This window comes from Physcomitrium patens, chromosome 1 (assembly GCF_059467195.1).
Source record: "Physcomitrium patens ecotype Gransden chromosome 1, ASM5946719v1, whole genome shotgun sequence".
Lineage (NCBI taxonomy): Eukaryota > Viridiplantae > Streptophyta > Bryopsida > Funariales > Funariaceae > Physcomitrium > Physcomitrium patens.
The window spans coordinates 17,297,220-17,321,727 of record NC_143410.1 but is presented as its reverse complement, the minus strand read 5'-3'; the positions used below and the strand labels follow the sequence as shown (position 1 = coordinate 17,321,727).

The 24,508-nt window shown below is 36.1% G+C and overlaps 2 protein-coding genes across 8 annotated transcripts; one reads left to right on the top strand and one right to left on the bottom strand.

Annotated features, from left to right (window-relative positions):
• Nucleotides 1-9,679: 9,679 nt before the first annotated feature.
• Nucleotides 9,680-14,599, top strand: LOC112282008 (putative LRR receptor-like serine/threonine-protein kinase At1g67720). Its single transcript, XM_024519104.3, has 13 exons — nucleotides 9,680-9,906; nucleotides 10,088-10,646; nucleotides 10,756-11,439; nucleotides 11,562-11,633; nucleotides 11,750-11,818; nucleotides 11,914-11,985; nucleotides 12,104-12,172; nucleotides 12,293-12,540; nucleotides 12,686-13,006; nucleotides 13,170-13,244; nucleotides 13,354-13,543; nucleotides 13,716-13,845; nucleotides 13,980-14,599. The coding sequence occupies exons 1-13, from the start codon at nucleotides 9,822-9,824 to the stop codon at nucleotides 14,253-14,255; spliced, it is 2,850 nt and encodes a 949-aa protein (XP_024374872.1). The 5' UTR covers nucleotides 9,680-9,821; the 3' UTR covers nucleotides 14,256-14,599.
• A 164-nt stretch (nucleotides 14,600-14,763) lies between these two features.
• On the bottom strand, nucleotides 14,764-21,776 carry LOC112282016 (uncharacterized). Of its 7 annotated transcripts, none has more exons than XR_016504083.1 (19): nucleotides 21,666-21,776; nucleotides 20,975-21,244; nucleotides 19,976-20,286; nucleotides 19,594-19,671; nucleotides 18,958-19,181; nucleotides 18,732-18,824; nucleotides 18,473-18,556; nucleotides 18,197-18,313; nucleotides 17,955-18,060; nucleotides 17,749-17,820; nucleotides 17,554-17,607; nucleotides 17,173-17,230; nucleotides 16,886-16,962; nucleotides 16,360-16,430; nucleotides 16,073-16,133; nucleotides 15,853-15,939; nucleotides 15,694-15,756; nucleotides 15,324-15,447; nucleotides 14,764-14,932 (listed from the first exon to the last, which is right to left on the bottom strand). XR_016504083.1 is itself a non-coding variant. In XM_024519125.3 (19 exons), the coding sequence occupies exons 1-18, from the start codon at nucleotides 21,718-21,720 to the stop codon at nucleotides 15,340-15,342; spliced, it is 1,962 nt and encodes a 653-aa protein (XP_024374893.1). In that variant the 5' UTR covers nucleotides 21,721-21,776; the 3' UTR covers nucleotides 14,764-14,932; nucleotides 15,324-15,339. The 7 variants fall into 7 exon arrangements, 4 of the variants coding, with proteins under 4 accessions (XP_024374893.1, XP_024374885.1, XP_024374902.1 ...); XM_024519125.3 differs by having other exon boundaries at nucleotides 15,853-15,912; XR_002969740.3 differs by lacking the exon at nucleotides 21,666-21,776 and having other exon boundaries at nucleotides 20,975-21,665.
• Between the last annotated feature and the right edge of the window lie 2,732 nt (nucleotides 21,777-24,508).

The following is a 24,508-nucleotide window of genomic DNA, read 5'->3' as shown; positions in this document are numbered from 1 at the left end:
ATTGAAGCAAGTACCAATTATTCACCAATCTTCCTTAACATTGGTCAATATCCAATTATGCTAGCAACTCTTTATTGCCTCATCTACACCAATAACTTAACAACAAAAAAGTTTATACAATGACTTACAACTGCCTTGTAGGAAGCACGATACTACCTCCTAATCACATAGAATTAATTGAAGCCATATGCGGATAACAATCGACAATATAAGACCTTCTAAAATGGTGATCAATTATTATTTTTTAATGCTAATTTTCTACTTGCTACATCAATCTAAGTCCATAAGTTGGCATCTCAATGGCTTATATCTTTCTACATTTTTGCAATGATTTTTGATATTATATATTGCCTTCAACTTTTGCCACATATTTGGATCCATCTAATCTTCCATATTTTGCAACTAAAAGAATTTTATATTAAACTAAGGTACTTCTCAGAGGGACATCAACCACCACAACCACTAATTGTGATTGATAACCAATAAGAGTATGAAGTAGACAACATTTTGTAGCATCGCTATCTTCTTTGTGGTCATAGATGTCTACAACTTCAATAAAAGATCTTCTAGAAAGGCTATTCTATTCAAGATGCAACATAGAAACTTATATAGAATTTCATCCATTACCAAGAAACAATCTAGAGGTACCATCGGGAGCAAAACAAGGACGTTTTGCTTTTGTAGAGGAGGATTAACCATAATGGAGCATGGATAAGATAATTGTATTATTGAGATATAGAGGGAGGTAATTAGGGCTGTTTTTGGAAAGTTTTTAGAAGTTTTAGAATTGGGATTTGGTTGATGGTCCATGTAGGATCTACTATGGAACATCCTAAAAGAAGTAAGGGTAGTTATTTAGGTGGAGTCCATTTCTAGAACCTTTTAGGAGGGTGGTTATCAAGATAGGATCCACCTCTAGAATCTTCTAAAAGGGTGGTTAACTTGGTAGGACCTATCATTAGGGATATTCTAGAAAATTCTAGAATAGTTCAACAAAGTTTAAATAGGATTGATTGAGACCATTTGAGATATTTGGTTAAGTATGACTTTGGTCTCTTTTTCTTGGTAAAGTGATCTTTGTATTTTTTGTTATGTTTTGTTCTATCTCTTTTAGCTTTACTTTCTCTTTCATATTTTATTTTGTTTAGTTTTTCTTAATTTTCTTTTGGTCCATCTTGTCCTATTTTGTGATGGAATTTATGTTGCTATAGGCTAGAAGGGTTTTAGATCTTTTAGAATATTCAATCTTATTTTAATATGTATAGATTATATAGATATAAGCCTAATATAGGAAAGATTGATATTATTAAAAAAATGAAAGAATGTACAAATACAACAAAAATTAAAAGATTTTTAGGAGCATATATTTTCTATTATATATAAATACCTTATTTTACACATGTAATAAATCTATTATATGAATTATTTAGAAAGAATAAAAAAATTAATAAAAAAAAGAATAAAAAAATAATGAAAAAATTAAAAGATTTTTTTTTTTAATCTCTAACTTTGAAGAAAATTAATTACAAATATAGAAGGCTAGTGATATTAACAATTGATACAAGTCTAATTGGAATAGGTTGAGCAATTGGATAAGATGATGAATAAGAGAATAGATATGTAGTAAAGTTTGAAACAAAGATTTTGAATGTTAAGAAAAGGACGTATGTACAAATCAATAAAAAAATTATGGGATATAATAATAACTATGAAAAATTTTAAAAATACTTGATTGATGCATTAGTAATTATAAAAATATATTTTCTATCTTTATTGAACATAATTACAAATTATTAAATTTTTAATATTACTATATTTAGATAGATAGTAACTATCAAATCTATGAATCTAGAATTTAAATATATTTTAGGAAAAGAAAATTTAGTTGTAGATATGTTATCAAGACTAAGGTACTACAATGAAGAAAATATGATTGATTTAGAAGATGATGTGGATACAAATTTTTATACTAATTTATTATCAAAAGAAGAAGGTATATATTTAAATACATCATTAGAAATATTTTCAAGAGATTTACATGAAGGAAAATGGAAAGATGTTGAGGAGTATTTAAGCACATTAAAGTGACAAGAAGAATGGAAAAATCAAGAATTTAAGAAAATCCGTAAGAAAGCCTATGAATATTTTTTACATGATGGATATTTATAAAAGCATTTAAAGTGAAGAAGAGAAGTACTACAATAGGAGATATGTGGTTTAGAAGCTCAATAAAAGATTATTAAGGAATTTTATAAAAGTTTATGAACATGGTATGGGGATATTTGGACAACATTTATTAAATTGAAAGTAAAATATTAGTGAAAGGGCATGCACAAAGGTATAGCAAATTTTATATGATCTTGTGAAAGTTACCAAATATATTCAAACATATGGCATTGAGATGGATTACATCCAACTTATCTTTTAGCTTTACATTTTAAGTAGATGGTAGATTTAGTACCTTAGTTTAATATAAAATGCACATGCCTATGAAACTTGGACAAATGAAGTATTTGATACTTGCACAAGAAGATTTATCCAATATGGTTGAAAGACAAGCATTAAAAACAAAGAATACTAAAGGTGTATGCTGATTTTTATTGAAAGATATTATTTATTGCTATAGTTGTATTAAAAAAAATAATAGTTGAAAGGAGTGAATTGGATGGAAGAAAAATACAAGAATGTTTTAGCGAAATGAGAATTAAACTTTTTATTAAAAAAAACATATAATTCGTAAGGTAATGGTAAGCGTGAGCGTAGACATTCATCTATTATTAAGGCATTAGTAAAGACATGCAATGGCAAAGCATATGAATGGCCCAGACTACTACTACTTGTATTATGAGTTGATTGAATAACTTATAGCTCAGTAACATGTTTTATGCCTTCTAAATTAATACATAGATAAAAATTGAAGATGCCAATAGAAGAGATAGTACATACATGGAATATATTACCTTAAAAGGATGATTTCAATGAAAAGGAATTTTTAGCATTATGGATTCAATGATTAAAAAGAAGATCTAATGATATTGAAGCAATAATAAAGAGGTTGAAAGAAGAAAGGAAAAATAATAAAGAAATATTTGATAAGAGAAACATCAATTATAACCTAAGACAATTGAAGTTGGCGATTGGATGTTAATTTATGATAATAGCTTAGACAATCAATATTGCACAACAAAAAAATTTGCAAAGAGATTGTTTGGACATTATGTTGTCAAATAAGTATATAATAATAGAACATACTTGTTACAAGAACTTGATGGTATAAAATTGAAGATACCTATAGTAGACAAATAAATAAAGTTATTTGAACAAAGAGGTGAAGATATTTTTTTTAATGAAGAATAAAATCTATTATGGGACATTGAAATGGAAGAAGATGAACAAATTAAAGATTAAGAATTTCATGGAGATGCAAAATACCCTATATCAATATAATGAAAAAAAAACTTGGCACATGTTGCAAGAAGGACATGTTCAAGGGAGGTGGATATTGTGATGTAATATGACTACTGAATGAAAGAGAGAAGAAAACATTATATTATAGAAGATTTAATTTTAAAATATTATAACAAATTATCTTAAAAATATAGATAATATTCAAAAAGATAATAAAATTAAAAGGTGTTAATATTTCTTTTTATAAAATATGCTTTTACTTACTTTATAGGTAAAATAAAATAGATTAGAAAATTAAATAATATAAAAATATGTAGGAAAGAATTAAGAATAGATTTTATTGTATTTTACATCAAGAAGCCAAAAATTGATACTTAGAGAGAATTGATTATCAACCTAGATCAAAATTAGATCTCAAGGGACAAAACCATATACATATGGTGACTTTAGAGTTCTTTAGTAGACCAAAGATCAATTTTTGAAGAAAAACTTGAAGGGATATTTTTGAGGATTAGTTTTATGTCAATTGAATCAATATTGAGTTTTTGAGGGATTTTCAAGGTTTGTAATGTTTTTGATTGGTTTAGATTTTAAAAAATAAAAATATGTTTTTAAATTTGATAATTTTTTGAGTTTTGTAAGGTGAATATAAATGAATTTTAGGAAGTATATTGGTATGTTAGTTATAAATGTGTATGCAAATTTTGAAGTCAATCAAACAATTCGATCATAGTATATAAAGGTTTTTGTAGGTTGAAGTTTCAAAAATTAGAGATTGAAGTTCAATGAGTATTTTTAAGATCTTCAAAAAAAATTCAATTGAATTGAAGTGAATTTGTGTAAATACTAGACTTGATTTCTAATATTTAGGTGAAATTTGAAAGCAATTGAAGACTTGAAAATAGAGGTATTGGTGCTTAAATTTCAGCATTTAGGTAGGAGTAGGATGCCACTCAATACTCAATTGGATTATCTTGCATTTCTTTCAATTCATAATTGTAATTGATTTCATCTTTCTAGTGCTTGTTTCTAACTAAGATATTAAGAAGTATACGAATTTTGAGTTGATATCAATGATTTGATTATTAGTTGTTGAGGTTCCAAATTGCTATAGGATTTGATTTAGGGTTTGTCTATGGTTTGGTTAGGGCTTAGGATTTGGTCTAGGATTTGATTAGGATTAGGCTTTGCTTGGAGTTTGATTTAGAACTTGACTAGGGATTGAATAGGATTTGTCTAGGATTTAGAATTTTATTAGGATTTCATTAAAATTTGACATAAGATTTCATTAAGGTTCGATTGAGATTTCAATTAGGATTAGAACTAAGATTTGATTAAGGTTCAATTAAAATTTTAATTAAGATTATATTAATATTTTATTTTTAGTATTTCTTTAGGATTCTTTATTATTTCTTTAAAGATTTTTATTTCTAATATTTCTTTAAGATTATTTTTATTTCTTTAAAGATTTATTTTTATATTTCTTTAAGATTTCTTATTATTTTTCTTTGGAATTAGTTTGAGACTCCTTTGTATATCTTTTATAACTTCTTTTAAATTTATTTTGGATTGGTTAAATTTTTTTTAGGATTATTAAGGTCTACTTAAGGTTATTTAAGATTCTATTAGACTTGATAGGATTGTTTTTGTATTTCTACTAATCATCCATAACTAGAAGCCTAGTGCATTCTCAAATAAGAATACACATAATACAACAATATTGTATGGATTGAAGATTGAATTGATAATATTGTGTACAAAAACCAATTTGCACAGCCAAAAATCACATTGTATCAACATTATACATTCTAAAAATATTATATTGAACTTCCATAAGTAATCAATCTATATGACAATTTCATGATTCACCATAGTGCTTGTTCAAAACTACAGGGAATTTTTTTCAAATCCAAGTGTCATTAATGCCATCTAAATTCTATCCACATAAAAAAAAAAATTGACACCATGATTATATAATTCTTGCATTAGTTAAGTTCAATTTAAATTACTCATACTAAAAGACTATTTGCATTTGAATTCTACAAAGAATTGTTGAATAGTATTTAAATAGAATTAAGTCATATTTCATGTGAGATCCATTTGAACTTAGGAAAACAAAGGTCCATCATTACACACACCATCTAATAAATATTCATATTGTGACTTTATAAATCCACATCATAAAAAATAAAACTAAAATCTTATTTTTATTCTTTTATACTCTCTATGAGGATCATTTTAAAATCCAAAAAAACAATAATCATCATATGAATCATTATGCTGCAATACCATGGTTTATATTATTTGATTATTAAAACCTACTTTCATGGATGAAAATTATTTCTTCCCAACATTTAGTAAAAAAATATTGAAAATAAAGAATGTAAGTATTAAAAAAAAAATATTACCACAAAAGATTCAATATATATATATATATATATATATATTCTTATAACTGTATTTGAATGAAAATTTTATTATATCTATGATTTTAAAAAGTCGTTTTCAATTTCATAACAGATTTTATTTCTATTCTTATAAGTTATAATTCTTGAATTTTACAACGAATTATTAAATGTATTTATTCATTCATTGCATGCACAATAACGACCAATGCCATTTGAATGCCAAATTTTCAAACACCATGGAAATATTACATTTAGCTCAATCCTCCGAAAAATTATATTAGCTTGCTGGTTCAAGGCCAAGAACAGAAAACTCTACGACTTCAATTGTCTTAGTGGTCCCCCCATTTAACTAGCCCTAATAACAAGTAGATTGATTATTATTATCACTGACATCACTTTCTATGTTTCATGGTTACATCAAATCCTCCTAAAATATCCCAGTGCTAATGCAAAGAATTCATCTAAATCACGTCAGATTGGGAACCATATATTATTCCAATTCCAATTGCACAGAACAACACAAACCTTCATCGCCTCTGATTCGCGGCTGACGTGGTCACGATATGGGAACAGTAGGATGGGAACAAAGTGTGGGAACAGGGGGATCGCAGTCAAGGATGGATCGTGAAATCTCAGCCGTGGGATAATCCGTGGAGGCGGCCAAAGGAGGAGGAACAGAGGAGAGGAAGAGCAGTCCCCGCGGCAGTAACATTAACACACGTGTTAATATATATACGGTAAAATACGTAGATACATAGGTAGGTCTCACTCCATTCTGGGAAATCCTCCCGCAGGGTTGGTTCCAAAGTCAACGTTCTTTGCGGTGAGAGTGAGGTGAGCAAGGATGTCACGGTGGCCGACGTGGGATTTACTGCGGGAAATCCGAGGAGGCTGATTTGGGCACACGCAATTTTGTCGCCCTCTTCCTTTGAGCTGCTGCTGCTCATATATTGGTGGCCATGATCCTCTGTTGCTGCTGCCCACTCTCTCTGTCGCTCTCTTTTCACTCTCATGGTGGGGGTGTGTGTATGTGTGAGCGTTTCTGAGGTTGGTAGAAATTGTAGGGCATCGTAGTTGGGGAGTGGAGCAATTGCCTGAGCACCGAGTAAAGAAAGCTAGCTAGAGAGAGACCCACTCACCTTGTCAAAGTAAAGTAAGTGAGAATTTGGAAAAATGGTAAGAAAGTAAAAGGCAGGAGGAATGGGTTCCGGGACACACTTGGTGCTGACTTGGAAGGCCCTGACACGTCATTTGAGGAATGGGAAAGAAAGAGAGACAAGAAAGAGGAAAGTTCACTTTAGAACTTCTTACTTGGGCGGTCGATGTGTCGAAACCAGAAACCTCTGTTTGAACAGTGCTGTGCAGCCCTAGCATTCTATATGTGCATATATATATATATATATTCATTCTTTAGACATAATGTGTTTTCATTAGTATATATTGCCAAAATAAATAAATAAATAAATAAAACGCTTCGCATCCCAGAAATTTTTCTAGGACCATATTTGAAAATAGTATATAATCTGTTGTAGGATTATTATATCCTTCTCTTATTCATTTTTAGCATGATTTTAATGGTACTTTAATTTTGAATTATACTATTTACTGCCAATTTTGATTTTTGTGAACATACAACTTACTTTTTTGTATAGTAATACGAATTTCAGCTACATTACCACATATGAGTAAATTGCATGTTTTATAAAACCTGCAATTTAAATATCAGATATATCATGTTAAACATTTTAAATAAAATTAAATAAACTTAGGACCATGAAACTTTCAAGTTAATTTTAAATACACAACCTTGTATATACACATGTATAGTTTTGTAATTTTTTAAATTTTAAATACACAATTTTTTAACATTTTTTTTTATATTAAGTATGCATCTACCATGTATATTTAATATAAATATATGTATATATATGGTATTTCATGCTGTCAGTTGTAAGCTCCAGGTGATCCATGTGCCACCCAGAATGAATGAAACGTTTGTTCCTCACCTGCCCATGTCCCATGACACATTCAAGGCTTGGAAAACAAAGGCTTGGAATAATATAAGTGGAACAAGTTCCCATGAGATCTCATAGTGGCAGGAACCTTTGGGAACACAAAACAGGAAAGCCCCCATTTGTCATTGTTAGTTTGTGTTGAGAATGTTTAGAAAGACACGAGTAATAGTAAGTAATACACACTCACAAGAGTAGTAGTAAGTCATACACACAAGAGGGTTTTTAAGGAGAGCGAGCTTCACACGTAAAATTCTATTGATCTGGCTGTACTCGTATACAAGAAGAAAAAGGGGAGAGGATAAACAGTACTTCTCCACTAGACTTTAAATATTGTAGCTATGGTATTTACTGTAGTCCACAATAAATGTTATGGAGAGCACTGGCTACATTTAATGATCTCAACAGTTTGAATGGAGATTTCGTTTTGAAAGGAAGAAATAAATCTCCATTGTATGGAACTGGAAGACCAAGAAGGATGTGGAATCTTCCTCTCCCTCTCCTTCATTCATTCAGGGTGACGTGTACAAGAGACTGGGACAAAGGGAAGCAAAGGAAAGGATCTATGAAAGAGTGCATGGGGATGATGATGACAAAGCCAGCAGAAATGGATGTTGGTGTGCGACTCATGTCAAGCTCCTACATTCATGAGTTTGGGTTTTGAGGCATATTCCAAAAGTGCCACTTTTCTTGTATGAACATTATAAGATCCTTTTTGTATGTAAATATGATTTCAATTAATAATAAATTCATGAATTGAATGTTGTATTGATGTTGTCTTGTCTCGTGTCCTTCTACGGGGTTGAATTTTTTATATTTAAAATTTACTAATATTGATTATTTATTTATTTATTTATTTTGTCGGGGTAGGGGAGACAAAGCTCATGGTGATGGGGGATATGGAACAAAGGGGCATGGGGATGATTTTCTTTATTAGTAGGGAATCATGTGTGTTATGTGAATGTGTTGTATTTAGTATTCTTAGTTCATTATTTTGGAAGGGCTGATTTTGAAACATGGATTTTAGATGTCTGTGTTTTTGGTTTGGTGAATATTTGATGGCTTGATAAAATACAAAAAATCAATCATGTAATTGTGGTATATAAACATGCTGTGGTCTGTTTGATTTTTGAATGTTTAATTATTTGAATACTTAACATTTTATCATTCACTCAATAATCTAATACATGGTTAAAACAATTTTTTTATAATAGTATTGAATTACTATGAAATAATAAAAATTCATATAGCAAAAAATATTTTGTTGTATTAAGTAAGTGTACTTAGGATAAGAAAGTAAACTATATTTTAAGAAGTGAATAATAAAATTAAAAAATAAATACTAATTTATACTTTTACAACAAACTAAACAGCCACTTTATATTGAAGTCTGCTTATTCTATTCATAAGAATCAATTGTTAGAAGATAATAAAAGAAAAAAAAAGAAAAAGAAAAAGAAAACAGAATTTTAATAGTTCTTGATCATATTAACTATGAAAGGTAATACTTCAAAAACCATATGGATGCTAAATAAAAAAAGGTATTTATTTTAATAAGTTGTTAAATTATGTTTGTATTGTTGTGTAAATATTTTAATCTTACAAAATACTTACTTATATTAACTTTAAACCAAATAATAAATAAAATTTTTCAAATATTAATAATAAAATATTATCAAAGTATAAACAGACATTTCAAAACTATTCAGTACTTTAATTTCTGTTTTTGGAATTCTGATTTCTAAAAATTAATCTAACAAACTTCTTACTTATGATTTAAAGTCGGTAAACTACCAGTCTCTTGCCGACAATGTCCCAACTTCATCACGCACAATGTGTCCACCCCAACTCAATTGCTGCAGCAGGGAGGCAGGTGCAGAGTGAGAAGGGGTGACTACAAGTCGGGTTCCAGAAGTGAGCACAGGGACGCTGTTCTAAGCGTGTGAAGTGTCGGAGGAGATTTTGGGTCACACCAACTAGTGCGTTCATCTTGATGGACTCGCTATGGGGAGTGTTGGCACTGCTATTCTGCATGGTCAGTGTTCCTGGTGCGTGGAGTGTGGTAGATCCTAAAACTGGTAAGTTTGTGATGCTTTAGTTTTCGAGAGGTTTTTATTGTTGTGTCCATTCCTTTCCGGCTCCCCGATCCAATATCACACATAGGATGTTGGTCTGTCCTTACGAGTCTATTAGACTTCTTCCATCCGCCGTGAAGTCCTCGGAGGCACCAACGCTGTGAGTTGTTTCAAATTGGCTCAGACTTCCTGCACCTCGACTGTGGCGCCTCAAAAGAGTACACAGATAAGCATGGCATAACATGGCATCCAGATGATGCTTTCGTATCAACTGGAAAAATCGCGCGCAATCTACCCAACACCGACTGGCCAGAGGAAAAGGCTCTTCGCTACTTCAAAGGAGAATCCCGTACCAAGAATTGCTTCACACTTCCAGTAAAACCCAGAAGTATTTATATTATGAGACTTGGATTCTATCATGGAGGCTACGACAAATCCATGTCCCCACCTAGCTTTCAATTAGGCTTGGATTCCACAATTTTCGAGACTGTCTCAATTCTAGATGTGTCTGATAGGTTCATACATGAGGTGACATTTCAGACTGCGGCTACGAACGAAACATCGCTTTGCCTTGTGCAGGATCCAAGTGATAGTACCCCCTTCATCTCTAATATTGCACTCCGTGCTATTGAGAAATCGATGGTATCTGAGTTTATAACTGGTTGGTTGGATACTAACCAGATAGTGACCACCCAGACCCGTTTCTATCTTGGCGGCTCACAAATTAACAAAAATATCATAAAGTAAGTTTCAATATGACGCTTTGGGTTTGCCACTGGTGAAAACGTCTGCCTCTCCTTGAGTCAATGTTTCTAACTTATGAATACGCTTTTCGTGCCGACCGCATTCCAGGTACCCTGGCGATCCTTACGATCGATACTGGTATCCATCCGTCATTGAATCCAACGAAAATGAATATCCGCTAAGGTGTGCCAGTGCTATTATATGTACTTCAACGCCAGTTGGACTTCAAGCAAAAAGTGACACGAGAATTGGCACATCTTCGGTTCCAATTTATCTGAAAGGAACCCCACAAGACGTTTTGCGTAGTGGGATGACAACCAACGGGAACCTCACAATTGACTTGAACCCAAGCGAACCTTTCAAAGCATATATACAATATTACTTTGTGGAGCTCGACTTGACAACCAACAAAACGGATCGAATCTTCAACCTACTTGAACCTGGAGAAACTGAGCCTTCACTGCTAAATGTGGTAAATGAGACAGGAGCAACATTAAAGCTATATGGTGTTAATCTGACTGAAGCCAATATTAAACAACAGTCAAGAATTATCTTCTATCCCGATCCGTTCCGAACATCGATGAAAGGTCCCATACTGACCGCCATGGAGATCTACAAAATTTGCGACCCACTGGTTGCACCTACAAACGATCGGGACTGGGCTGCAATCGAGAGCATCAAGGTGGACATGAATTTGACAAGTTGGCGAGGCGACCCTTGTCTCCCAAAACCTCACCATTGGATCAATTGTAGTTCAGTGGACAAAACGGAAAATCCAGCCGTTCTTACAGTGTAAGATGTTTGCGTTTATCGTTTCCTCACGTTTGCACTTTACTCTGCAGGTTGATCCAATCATGCTGGAAAGTAGCCATTTCAATTCTGACCTGGTTCCAATTCTGAATCAACCTTCCCAGAGTACTATCAGCAGAAAACTTAACTGGAGCCATCTCACCCAGCTTCAACGACCTTCTAGACCTCACCACCTTGTAAGTGTACAAACGTCCTGAGCCCCCTCCTGTAGCCAGTTGAACACCCTTCCATGCCGATCAATTTCCCGCGCCATTCCATATGGCTGAGGTTGGGACGTCCTTTCCATGTGCAGGAAGTTGGATGGCAACTCTCTGACGGGGCAACTACCTGACTTGAGTGCCTTGACGAACTTGAAAACATTGTGAGTTCCTAACTATTTGGTGGTTCCAAAATACGAATCCAATTCACATTCCGCAGCAAATTGGCACTAACCTACGCGTTTGTGTCTATGTCCAGACATTTACAAGACAACGCACTGAGTGGACCGCTTCCAGAGTGGCTTGCTTTTCTACCAAAGCTTCGCGAGTTGTGAGCACTCTTGACCCACTCTTACCAAACCATAGTGTAATCAACATTTACCACAAACCCCGCTGATTATCACAGAGCTTTTGTCATCATTGTGGTCATGTCCCTTTCCGAGTTGCAGGATTGTGCAGAACAACAACTTCAGTGGCAAAATCCCCTCAGCGTTCTCGAGCAAGAATTGGAATTTCACGTAAGATACTGTCCCTTGTTCCAACATCATCTAGCAACTTACAGGCCCATAGCTGTGTGACGTCACAACAGCAACGTACATACTTCCTAACTCAAGCGCGTTTGTGCAACTCTTTGTTAGCTACTACGGAAATCCGCTCTTGAATGCGACACTGCCAGCATCGCCTTCAACCAATACTGCAGCCATTGTAGGTGGAGTGGCAGGAGGAGTGGCATTTGTGGCGATCGTGGTTGCTCTTGTGTACTACTTAGTTTGCCGTCGAAATCGTCGTCCTGCAAAAGATATGGACACCCTAATAGTTGGAAATTCGAATCCAAACATTGTAAGCAAGGAGATCAACATCAACCTAACTTCAAACATTCATGGAGGTCAGTTGTTAGCTTTATCTCACACCCTACACCCTAAAGCAGCGATGAATTGTACCGCGTGCAGCTGTTGGTCAACGACTCATTTACTCTCACGCAGCAATATAGCTGGAAGATGGAAGCAGGCACTTACAATCTATGACCACAGGTGCCCGAAAATTCTCTCCCGACGAGATCGTTGCTGCAACGGCCAACTACAAGAAGGTGATCGGGAGAGGAGGCTTCGGCCCCGTGTACTACGGCAGGTTGACGGATGGCAGAGAAGTTGCAGTGAAGGTCCTCGATAAAGAATCTCGCCAAGGGGAGACAGAGTTCCTCAACGAAGTCGACATTCTGTCCAGAGTCCACCACAAGCATCTTGTAAATCTTGTAGGATATTGCAGAGTACCAGGGATGCAGATGATGTTGATCTACGAGTATATCCACAGGGGCTCCCTGCGAGACCATCTCAGTGGTACAGTCACATCTGGTGAGCTTTGAACATCCTGTCTCGACTGGTTCAGGATAGGCCATGACCAGCGACGTTTTCCGATTCCTCCCATAAGCTTTGACCTACTCCACTTGCTTTCACGTACCTCGACGTTCGTGAACATTTTGAACGCTAACGGCTCATAGGTCTCGATTGACAACAGAGGGCTCTGCCAATTCTGGACCGGATGTGCTGGACTGGAAGACCCGACTTAACATTGCCCTCCATGCAGCATCAGGTATTGTGCCGGAATGCACTTGAAGCAATTTCCTTTGATGTGATATGCTGCACCAAAGTGGAGTGCACAGCTTGCGCATAATTCTCTGGTCCTCGTGGAATGATTGCAGGGTTGGAGTACCTACACAAAGGGTGCAGTCCGAGTTTGATACACCGTGATGTGAAGAGCAGCAACATCCTCATCACCACCAAATACGAAGGGAGACTGACAGACTTTGGGCTGTCAAGGCTCGTTGGTGATGAGGACATAACAAAGGTCGTCACGTTTGTCAAGGGCACAGCTGGGTACCTGGATCCAGAGTAAGCCATACATCTGCAATCGTACTTTTCAGGTTTCAGTTCTTGTTTCACTCCGTAGATGCCGTTGTGATTCGACAATGAGTGGAGGGCGACGCACCAGAAGTTGGATGTAGCAGTCTGTTGAGGAAGGCTTGAGTATGAAGGACTGAATTCATGCAATGCAACTGTCCAGGTACTTCTCCACAAATGTGCTCTCTGCCAAGAGCGACGTCTTTAGCTTCGGAGTGGTACTTCTGGAATTGATCACAGGACGTCTGCCCGTCGACCGGTCGAAGCCGACGGAATGGAACATCTGTGACTGGGTAATTTTATTCGCGAGCACCAAAGTTGACGCAGCAATGAGCAGCATCGTTTGTAGCATATGCAAGCGGAGTGTGACCTTTCTGGGGCAGAAACAATGCACTGGGGCAATTCTGAGGCATGTTGTTATGTTCAGGTTCGGGCGAGTCTGGCGCAAGGGAATATCGAGGCTATACTGGATCCTGCGGTGAGAGCGTCTCATCCGAATGTCGATGCGCTTTGGAAAGTTGCTGAGATTGCGTTGCAAAGCGTGGAGCCCAGAAGCAAACATAGGCCAACGATCAACGAAGTGGTGCTGGAGCTGACGGGTGCCATAGCTTTGGAAGGTTCTGCGAGTAACGACAGTAGTTATGGTAACTTCTCATCCTCTGCCGAAATCCACGGAACCCAATTCCTCCCCTGGGCCAGGTAGAGTGTGCACATTTTGGATTGTAATGTCCGTTGTGCAGAGTACAGTGTGTGGATTTCTTCGACCTTGGAATCGGTTGATGCTTGTAAGATGTTAAGGATGGGAGAAATTTTGTTAGGTACGTGCAACAGATTTGGTGTTTTGGTTTTTAATGCAGCTCAGATCATGCTTAGGGATTGTAGATGTAATAAGAAATTTTATGCACAAGTCATGATACCATTAATTACTTTGCATAGAATACAGCATGACTGACATCGTCCAAATTGAAGTAATCAGGGTCATTGGAACTGTATTGTATTACCAATGCTCTTGATTTGATGTAAATTGTGAGCAGTATTTTTTAAATACATATATTGTACAGTCTTTGATTGAATTGGGTTACCGATCATAAGCGTGGAGTTGAGGAAGGCCATGATGCTTCTGACTGTAGAAGTCACTTGTCATTAATTTTAGGGTTATTATTATTTTTGTTAAAATCTTAGTTTCTCCTTAGTTATGTGTCAGCTTGTTATAAAAAATTAACAAATATCCTCTACTATTCACTTTGATCAATAAAGAACATCATTAAGAACATTTTCATGCAATACTAAATTTGAAATTCTGAAATTTGATGTGATTTTTTATTGCTGTCTCTTGGTTCTTGGGCTTGGGTTTTTTCTGGTTCTCTTACAACTCCAACCCTGAAAATGACCAATGACAAAACGTCGATCTTAATAAGTAATCGATTGCAAGATACGATAATTTCAGAGGGAAAGAAACACATATGGAAGAGTTAATGCCGCACATTAAGATGTATTTAAATAACCCTGATGGCAGCACCATCCTCATTTGTCGGACATTGGAACCCTCAGAGGGCCCTTGACGAACGTTTAACCTATGGAGTCTTTTAAATATCTAAAGCGCCGAATGTCAAATGCTTGCAACTAATTATTGATCCTACACAACACTATATCTGGAAAGGCAGGGAATAATCATGACTTAATGGTTTACTCTTCTATATAAGTTTTATTTCCAAATTGAGAGATATCTGGAAAGGGAGGGATTGATCATGACTTAATGTGTTACTCATACCTCATCACCAGACACCTTAAAGCTCATGAGGCATAAAATCCTCTGTGGTCCGGTAGCTCTTGTTAGGAGAGTAGTAGCATAGGTTAGTGACGTGACTAGTGTACAAGCAGGCAAACCTCTCCACCTGATCCCACAAAAATAAGAACACAATTCGTAAGGTCAACTTATGAAAAAAAATACATTAAAACGATCATAACTAGCATTCTGCATTAAAAGAGATCGTTTGAATCTGTGTGTTTCTTCAAACATTAATCCACGGATGGAAATCGAGCAGATCTTTACAAGGAGAAGGGTGGGAGAAGCTCGATTATCCAGCTACATGAGGATGATAGACAGATATGGTAGAGAAATACATCAATGTTCGACAAACCTGATGAGCAAACCGAGAATTTTGATAGCCTGTCTTCATCAGCTGCCCCCATGTCTTATGAAACTGTGAACAAAGTGCGACATTGCAGTTAGATGGGAAATGTTTTACTTCCGTAGAATCGAGCGGAGGAACTTCAACTGGTACACTGGTTATGCATACCATGTGATGGCAGTCCCTTTGGGCCTGGCGGTGTTGTTCGCGTATGGCTTCATCCTCCTCCTATCCAACACTCCCAAAACGTTTAATCTACAAAGTCCCATAAGCACTACTAAAATACCGCAAACATCTTTAACCATTCGAAATTCAAATTCTCGAAAAGTCGACCTCATATTCCTTGTTGGAAAGAAATGTTGGGAGCAGGCTTTAAAGGACTGCTTACTCGCAACTGGGCCACCTCCTGCTCTAGCTTTTGCCGCTCCTCATCCGCGTGTTCTTCAAATCTGCACATCTCCATAGAGCTTACATTAAATAAGAAATGAATCATTTGTTCGGAACCATCTCTACGCTGCTGTTGTGCTTCACATGCAGGATGAGGAAACAAAAGAAAAAAAAAAAGAACCTTGGTAGACCAACAAGGTCCTTGCATTGAGTTTTCAGGACTTTCCGAGTGTGACAAATGTACCGAGGCTACGAATGTCAGCCGCATATACAACCGTCGGAACATACCTGAGACACCATTCCAAACGTTGAAGACTATCTTCTATTTCATCACGTTGATTGCGCAACTCGGAAATCCCCTGCAGTCACAGTAATAGAGGCATTTCCGTGTGTTGATTAGATGTTAATCAGGATACGCTATTAACCGCTTTCTCATTAACAACGCATAAACCAGTTCACCACTCAAGAATGAATGAGATACTGACAGCCCAGGAGTATATTCAAGTATTAAGGCTAGTGAAAACATCCCTGCTGACGACCACAGAACAGGTGCTTGTAAGAGCAAAAACCAACCCACGAAAGGAATATACTAGATATTGTTACCCTATCAAATATACATCCCGATCCCTCTTATAGTGTGACTGCAATATCACTTTAGCCGTCGTAAGCTCTTTTTCGCAGGTTCGAAGCTCAATGGTTAATGTCCCAATGAAGGTTAATAATACTATCAGTTAGAGATAAACACTAAACAAGGAGAAGCATATACAAGTGAAACTTGAGCTCGCAAGTTTGATGTAACTTGGTCCAGCTTTACCTTCCGAGTTCTAATGGTTTGATGGAGTAAATCCAGCTCGACCGCTAATTCTGGCACTACAAGCATTGTCCTCCATCCTGCAAACACGATTTCATATGAGGTTAGAAGGTCAAACATTTAAATTAATGCAACAAGAATGTGCCGTGAACGGTTGCGAATTAACAAGAGTAGTGCGCGGTAAGGAAGAGCATCCATGTGCCTACAAGCATCCAAACTACAAAGCTAACCTGAATGTAATAAGCATGTTATTATACAAAATGGTTGTCTCAATCAAATAAGAACGTTACCTAACTCTTTCTTGCTTCGTAGAATATCCCCATAAATATGATCACCTACATATAAAACCTGAACCAATTCTTTTAGCGTCAAAATAGAATCCATGTCTGGTCAGCTTCAAAAAGCGTAGATTCGGAAGTGTTAATTGCGACAGTACCCAATCACTTCAAAATTCTAAGAAACTGCTCCCTCAACGATCATTTACACACCTTATATGCTTCGAGCAATGTATGACAATTCCATCCACAGAACAAACGAAATTAATACGATTAAAAGAAACTAAAATTGAAGCGCAAATACAACGTGATTACATGTGCAATGTCCCATCAGTACATGAAAAGAGAAAATTATTTCATACTATTATAAAACATTGAAGGACAAGTAAAAAGCACCTGAGAACCAGCCTCGATGGACAACAGCTTGTGCAGGTGAGCAACACAACCCCCCTGCTCCAAGTTTCATAAAAAATATCATCAAACATATTACAGAATTAGAGAGCGAAAAAAATTTCAAGTCCCTAATTGAGATCTGAGAACAACAGCCAAGTTAAGTAACTTTCAAAGATTTAAAGTAAACTAGTAGCTTGCCTGAAACACTCGACAGGCTTGTTTCACATTTGGATTTGGCAACACAGTAGCTTGAAGACCAACTCCACCAATCTGCAAATTGAGAGAAAAGTAAAAGGTAAAATTACATCAATGTTCCAAGGTTTAAATCGCTTCACTATAACTAACCGACCAATGAACATACTTATAATGGTAAAAACACACTAATATATATAAATAGAAATCACCTGGGCCATGGGTGTGCCAGAGTCGGTATTTTGTAGCATGCCTGTTACAATGTCTACCTCAAAAAGAGAGGCTCTACTCCCATCCATGAAAAACGAGGGTTTCGCACTATGTCCACAACAACAGCCATTTCAAAACGCGGGCGGTGGTAGAAAAATATAAGAAAAGTTCAAATGAAAGCTTCCAAAGTTTATAGATTCAAACTCCATTGTGAACTAGAATTAGTGGAGAGAAGAAAACTGACCTTCCAGTAATGACAACATCGAAGTAGGAGAGCCATTCGTCATCTCGAGGGATACCACCATCGGTGCCACACTTTCCACACAAGTAATTCATGACAACATGCGTGTAATCCCATAAACTACAGAAAAAACGTCAAAACAATCAGTTTCGAAGTTCGTGCTGCTAAAACATTAGACAGTCATCAGCCGACAGTACTTATCACAAGTATCCTATGCTTCATCTTCATCTATTTTCGAGTGCGGCTGCAATTTACTAGTTCGAACAACAAGAAACCCACCTGTTTGTTACAAGAAATGTCTTACGTCCAGATTGCTTGAGCATTTTCAGCATTGGAACTATCAGGGGATCCTCGTTAATGTACCTGAAGTCAAGAAGTGTCAAGCACTCACCTTACGTAAGTCTAGACTTCTACAAAATTCTACCTGAAACAATTCTCTTTAAAAGAGTACATAAAGTTAACGGCAATCGCTTGAGATCAGTGAACTTCATATCTTCGTAAGATACTCAATTTCATATTTAATGAAATAGACTATTACTTGCTGGGTTCGTTTGCGACAGCCTGTTTTATTGTACCGTCCCGATGACAAAGGTCTACAGCCGCCCTCACGTCCTTATACAGCTGTGAGTAACTGCCAAATGATTAAATCAGGATTAGTAAGAACGATGAAATCAAACACAGCAAGACGAGCCCAAACTCAGCAAGTGGTCATATAGCTGTTATTTGCATGTTCAAGTTCAGTAGCAAATGTTAAAGTCACGTACTCGTTGACAACGGCGGGGATTCTGTCTGGAAAAGCGTCTCTGAAGTCCACAAGCTGCATGAACAAATAAGCCTCGGCTAGCGAAAAAAGTGTGTCGATTAATGCGTAATCCGGTTCATCATACGATTCACGTGACAAGGTGTTGCCGTACATGGCTTGCCGATCCTCCCGGCTCAATTCCCGAAATCCGTGATAAGCCACCTTTACATACTTGTGACGATCCATCTGCCAGCACGTGATACACCATCCACGTCGGAAATGTCACACCATGAACATTCTTGTTACAAAGCCCAATCTTCGTCATCTTTCAATATAATTCAAAACCACAAACTGATATGACGGCGTCAACGCCTGGTCATCCAATTCTCATCAATAAAAAAATAAAAAAGTAATTGCGTTGTAAAAGGTAATGTCTGGGTCGAGCGCCTTTAACAAAGTCTTCATCTCGCGATGGAATCTGAATTTACATGCATGCAAGAGCCCTTCAATAACCAGACAGTGGACTCCTTTCAGAAATGGAGGCAACTAGTCAGAGAGTCGGTCTCAAAAATCAAACTCTGCTTCCTAAACAGAATCCAGAACATCGTAACTTTTGAATAAAACACCTTAAAATTTTCGAGCGCAACCGCGTTCTCACCTTGAGAATGCAACCACGTCTTTTATCGAGCACCAGACCCCTAACCATAAATCTCCAGTCAAACCTCCATTCTAACAGCTGCACAGAAAAGAGTCTTTAAGTTCAACTACACCGATCAAAATTGTCTTGTTGATGCAGTAGATTAAAGATGATTGCTGCGTATCTCGATTTACCGCTGTCATGAGTTGCTTTAATTGATTTATGAGCAAAAGTTATTCATATCAGTTGTATTGCTGCAAATTTGGTGTACCGTGATCCTGGACTCTCCCCCATTTTCGGGCAAGAAACACCCGAAACTAACTAGAATTGCGCTTGAATTGCCTAAACAAGGAGCTGAACACCAGGAGTTCATGAAGACAAGTCTGAGGGAAAAGAAACCCACTTCTGGGGGGTAACTCAAATTGTTCACCAACTTTTGAATTGTTCCAGCATACGCCAAACTTTCGAAAGTGTCTGCCTTGTATTGCGCTAGAGTATAGTCCATGTCGAATCCGATAGCCACAATGCTTTTCATGTTGAGAGACCGATTGCAAAATATGTTCTTCCGCGTGTCAAGAGGTCTAGCCCACCAGCGACCGCTCCACAAAACATCTCCATCTTCTCCAGCAACTACCCCATTGCTGGTAGTATATTGGTCCACTTGCGATGCAAGCAGTGGCCATTTGATCTGGCTCTTGACGTTCCCGTTATCACCTGCGAAATATCTCTCCAACATATCAGTATACGAGTTGTCGATGTTCTAATTGAGAGACTTCAACATGAACCGCTGTAAGACTTTTGAAAAGGCTTGAGAATGGAATAATTATCGATGACCAGCTTGAACGGTTGAGGCCAAAGGAAAGGGCCTTATGCTAGCATCTAATTACACATAAGAACTGAACGACAAAACGCAAGACCATTTGTCAAGAGCGTGCAAGTTAAGCACATGTAATTCCTGATGCCTACAGGGCGATAGAGAAACTATGCTCGACTAAACCTGACACAAGCATTTATGTACGATGTGTACGATAGGGTGTTGAATCATGATACTTGGTACTCGATGTTAGTTGGCATGATCGGATTGAATTAGAGACCTTGACAGGGACGATCGTATTGTACCTAGAGTAAATTTATGGTTTAAGTAAATTAAGAAGCGCCTGTGGGGTCAGATTTGATTACCAGACAATCTCAACAAGCACGCCAAACACTTCCATAGACGGCGGAGTCATCTTCTCAAACCGTAATTCTACAAGGGCATCTCAAGATTACTTTCATCTTCAAAACCAGTTCAAAGGTAGCACAAATACCAAAACTTGTCCTAGTTAAAATAGTTTTCTGGAAAAATGTGACATTTCAACTAGAATCCCCGGAACACAAAGAATTATGAAATATAAAAACCTACCAGCAATATTGTCAGCGCGTCCACCAAATTTCGCAACAGCAGCACAATACGTCTCTCTTGTTGAGCAGGCACCAGCGCTGAAATTCCATGTTCCCGCCATGCATCCCCTCCCGCAAATCATCGGAGTCTGCCTCAAACCATCCCATGCCCGCCTCCGAGGCCGACGGAAAGTTGGCGGAGTGGGGGAAGTCATCGGCCGTATGATGCAAGTCGCACTTGCGATTCCCAACAACGGCAGCCTCTGCAATTGATGTCCTGCCGACATGGAAGCTGCAGCAGAAAAACAAGTTGATTCCATTGTAGTCCTCACGCAATCCTCCAGATTCAAGGCCACAGAAACCCACAAACTCTCAATCTGCATCAATCCACCATCCTAATCTACCCACCCTTCATCCCCTCAACCTACACCACTACCACGAGATTCTGCTGCCAAATGAAGCCCCCTGTGATGAAGCAACGGGCCTGCACTGTCAACAGTCGACTGAAATCCATCTGCAACAATCTCATCGAGGCAAAATTGCAGCTGGAACCATCATCGAATTGAATTCGAGGGGAGATTCACACACGCAACTATATTCAAAACCAAAACAGAATCCCAAAAAGCGACACCGGACCTTGGAAAAAACTGTAACACAAAGACAAAGCCAAAACCCTTAAAAAATCCAGCAAGAATTTTGTAGTTACCACATACCCATTGATAATGTGCGCTCACATTGGTAAAGCGGATTTGGAAATTCTAGCGCCATGCTTGCTCCGCCACCAATCTCCACAGCACCCAAAGCTCAAGCGCCTTCCCGACCTCGAGCCACCGCTACATTCATTCGTAGGTCATCCATGAGAATTATTCATTCATCGATAGTGGCCACAACCCTTGTCCACCCACGTGGACTTTCATTTTGGATGAATGAAAACGGCTCCGCTTTGAACGAGCCTGATTTGTTTTCATTCGTTCACGCGAAAGGGATGATGGTCACTTCTCACCCCTTGAGCGAAGAGCCTCTTCACTCACAATTTTTAGCTCTCTCAAATAGTTCCCAAAAATCATGAATAATATATAATTATTTTAATAATAAATTATCTCGATAATTATTTCATTTTCATGATTTAATAAAAAAATGAGTAATGTATATATGATACTAGTTTTGTTTCAACATTAAAACAAATGGATTTTCTATATTTTTTTATTCTCATGCTTTAACTAATTTAATTTAATAAATTTTTCGAACGAAATTCTGTGTAGATTCAACCTCAAATTTTGAATACTAGACATATACAAAATGAAACCTTCATTAATTTCTATTCAATTCTGTAATATGCAAGACCACTTTTAAAACCAACATGATTTTATGTTTTGTTAATTTCAAAATTTATTATCTTTCTTAAAAAAACTCATAGGTTGAAAATAAAATTTAACATTCATGGCTAAGATGCATATATTTAACAATGTTCCTACTTCTGTTTCTCTTTCCTTATTCTTTTGTGACATAGTGCTTGGCTAAATACTTTAAAACATAATCTGTAATTATTATCTTTTTGTAATGAGCAGGAATTAAATATCTCTAATTACAAAATTCTCTATAAATAGATAGTAAAAAGTAACAAATCAATTTAAAATGTATATATATATAAATAAATAAATATATATACATAAATATATATATTTTTTGTTAATATATACAAATATATATATATATATATATATATGTATTTATATATATAAATATTTATATATGATTCTCTCAATAAATATATATATATTTTATATAAATATAAAATATTTAATATATATATATGATTCTCTCTGTTCAAGTTCCAAAAATCTACCATTGAACATTGATTCAAAAGACAAAAACTCTCAAACTAATTCTTATAAATAATGAGTTACATTGTGTAATAGCAACATATATATATATATATATATATATATATATATTAAATATTTTTTGAAATAAAATTTAAATAAATCAACAAAGAATTTTAAATATCTAAAATTTACTTTCGAAATATAGATTTATCAAAAAAATGTGCTGTAGAGGTAAACATATATAAATACTTGATGTAAATGTATTTTATCTTGTAAATGAATACATGAAATTTTCACAATGAATTCACAAATTAAGAATTTAGGATGAAAGTAAAAGATAATTAATCATTTCTATTTTTAAAAAAACTGATATATTTTTTAAGAAAAATTTACATTGGACAAAATAAAAGTTTGATTAAATATAATTCTCTCTTATAAGAAGATAAGTTTTAAAAAAAATTATTTCTACTTAAAACAAAAAAAGCTCTATTTTTTAAAAAAAAATTAAACATTCCGTACATATTTATTCTTTTAATCTTTTAACTATATTCTGAAATTTGTTCACTTAGAAATTTAATGATTTATATTGATATTGTAGGCAAAAAATAAATTTACAAAAATTTACAACACAAATCTTAACATTTTTTCAGAGAAATAATTTTTCTTTTAAAGACTGATTTTTTAAAATGAAATATATTACTGAAAATAATAGAAAATAAATTAAAATAAAAATCTATGTTTTTTTTACATATTATATGAACATATCTTTTTGAAGACCAATACTGTAACAGTTTATTTTTATTTGTTGTATGAGTCATTTCTTAGATAATTAATGATGTACTATGGATGAACTTATTAAACAAGAAATACAAATGAGAACTAATTAAAATGTTATCTTAGTTGATATTTGAAAACTATAATATTTGAAAGGATAATATAGTCGATACTTCTAAATGAACAACCAATGTTTTTACAAATCAAAAAATAATTAGTACATAATCCCAAAACATGAAAAAATAGGTTCTAATTTGACCAACTTCTTTTTTTCATAAATGACAAACAAGTATACAGAAAACATGGACAACTTTAGACCCCCACTTCATGAAAACCAATCAACAAATAAACCTTTGGTTATGCCATGGAATACAAATTACAAAATTTATGTAAATAAATAAAAACACGTTGGATTCTAGAATTTGTCTTTTGCTGGGAAACCTCGATTCGCAGGGACGACGACACGATGACGACGGAGATGAGAATTGGGAGAGGGAGGGATGCTTTTTACAGGAGGATCTCAGCTCTGAATTGCAGTTCACGGCGCAGCAGGATCAGCAAGAGCAGGAGCAGACCAGATCGTGGCCTGCCAACTTGGGTAACTTGGGCAGGAGAGGATTCGACGAAGACTCGAAGGGTGCGGCGGATGCGCGTCGAGTGGGGTGCACACCGTGGATTAATGGGGAACGGCACGGGGGGCATCGCAGTGTGGGTAACACGGGATCGGAGTAGTTGGGGCTGGGCGCAGTAGTAGGTAGGGAGAGCAGTCTCAGGGGCGTCCGAGCATGGAGATTCGGGACCATCGCGTCATGTGGGGTTGGCAGGGAAACGAATGATGCCGTTGAAGCTACCCGCTAGCTGCTTCTGGAATCAGCACACTGCTTCGAGACGACCTCGCTGTAGTCTGTAGCCGCGGCTGCTTTTCCTTCCTGGATTTGGCAAATGCCCTTTCACCT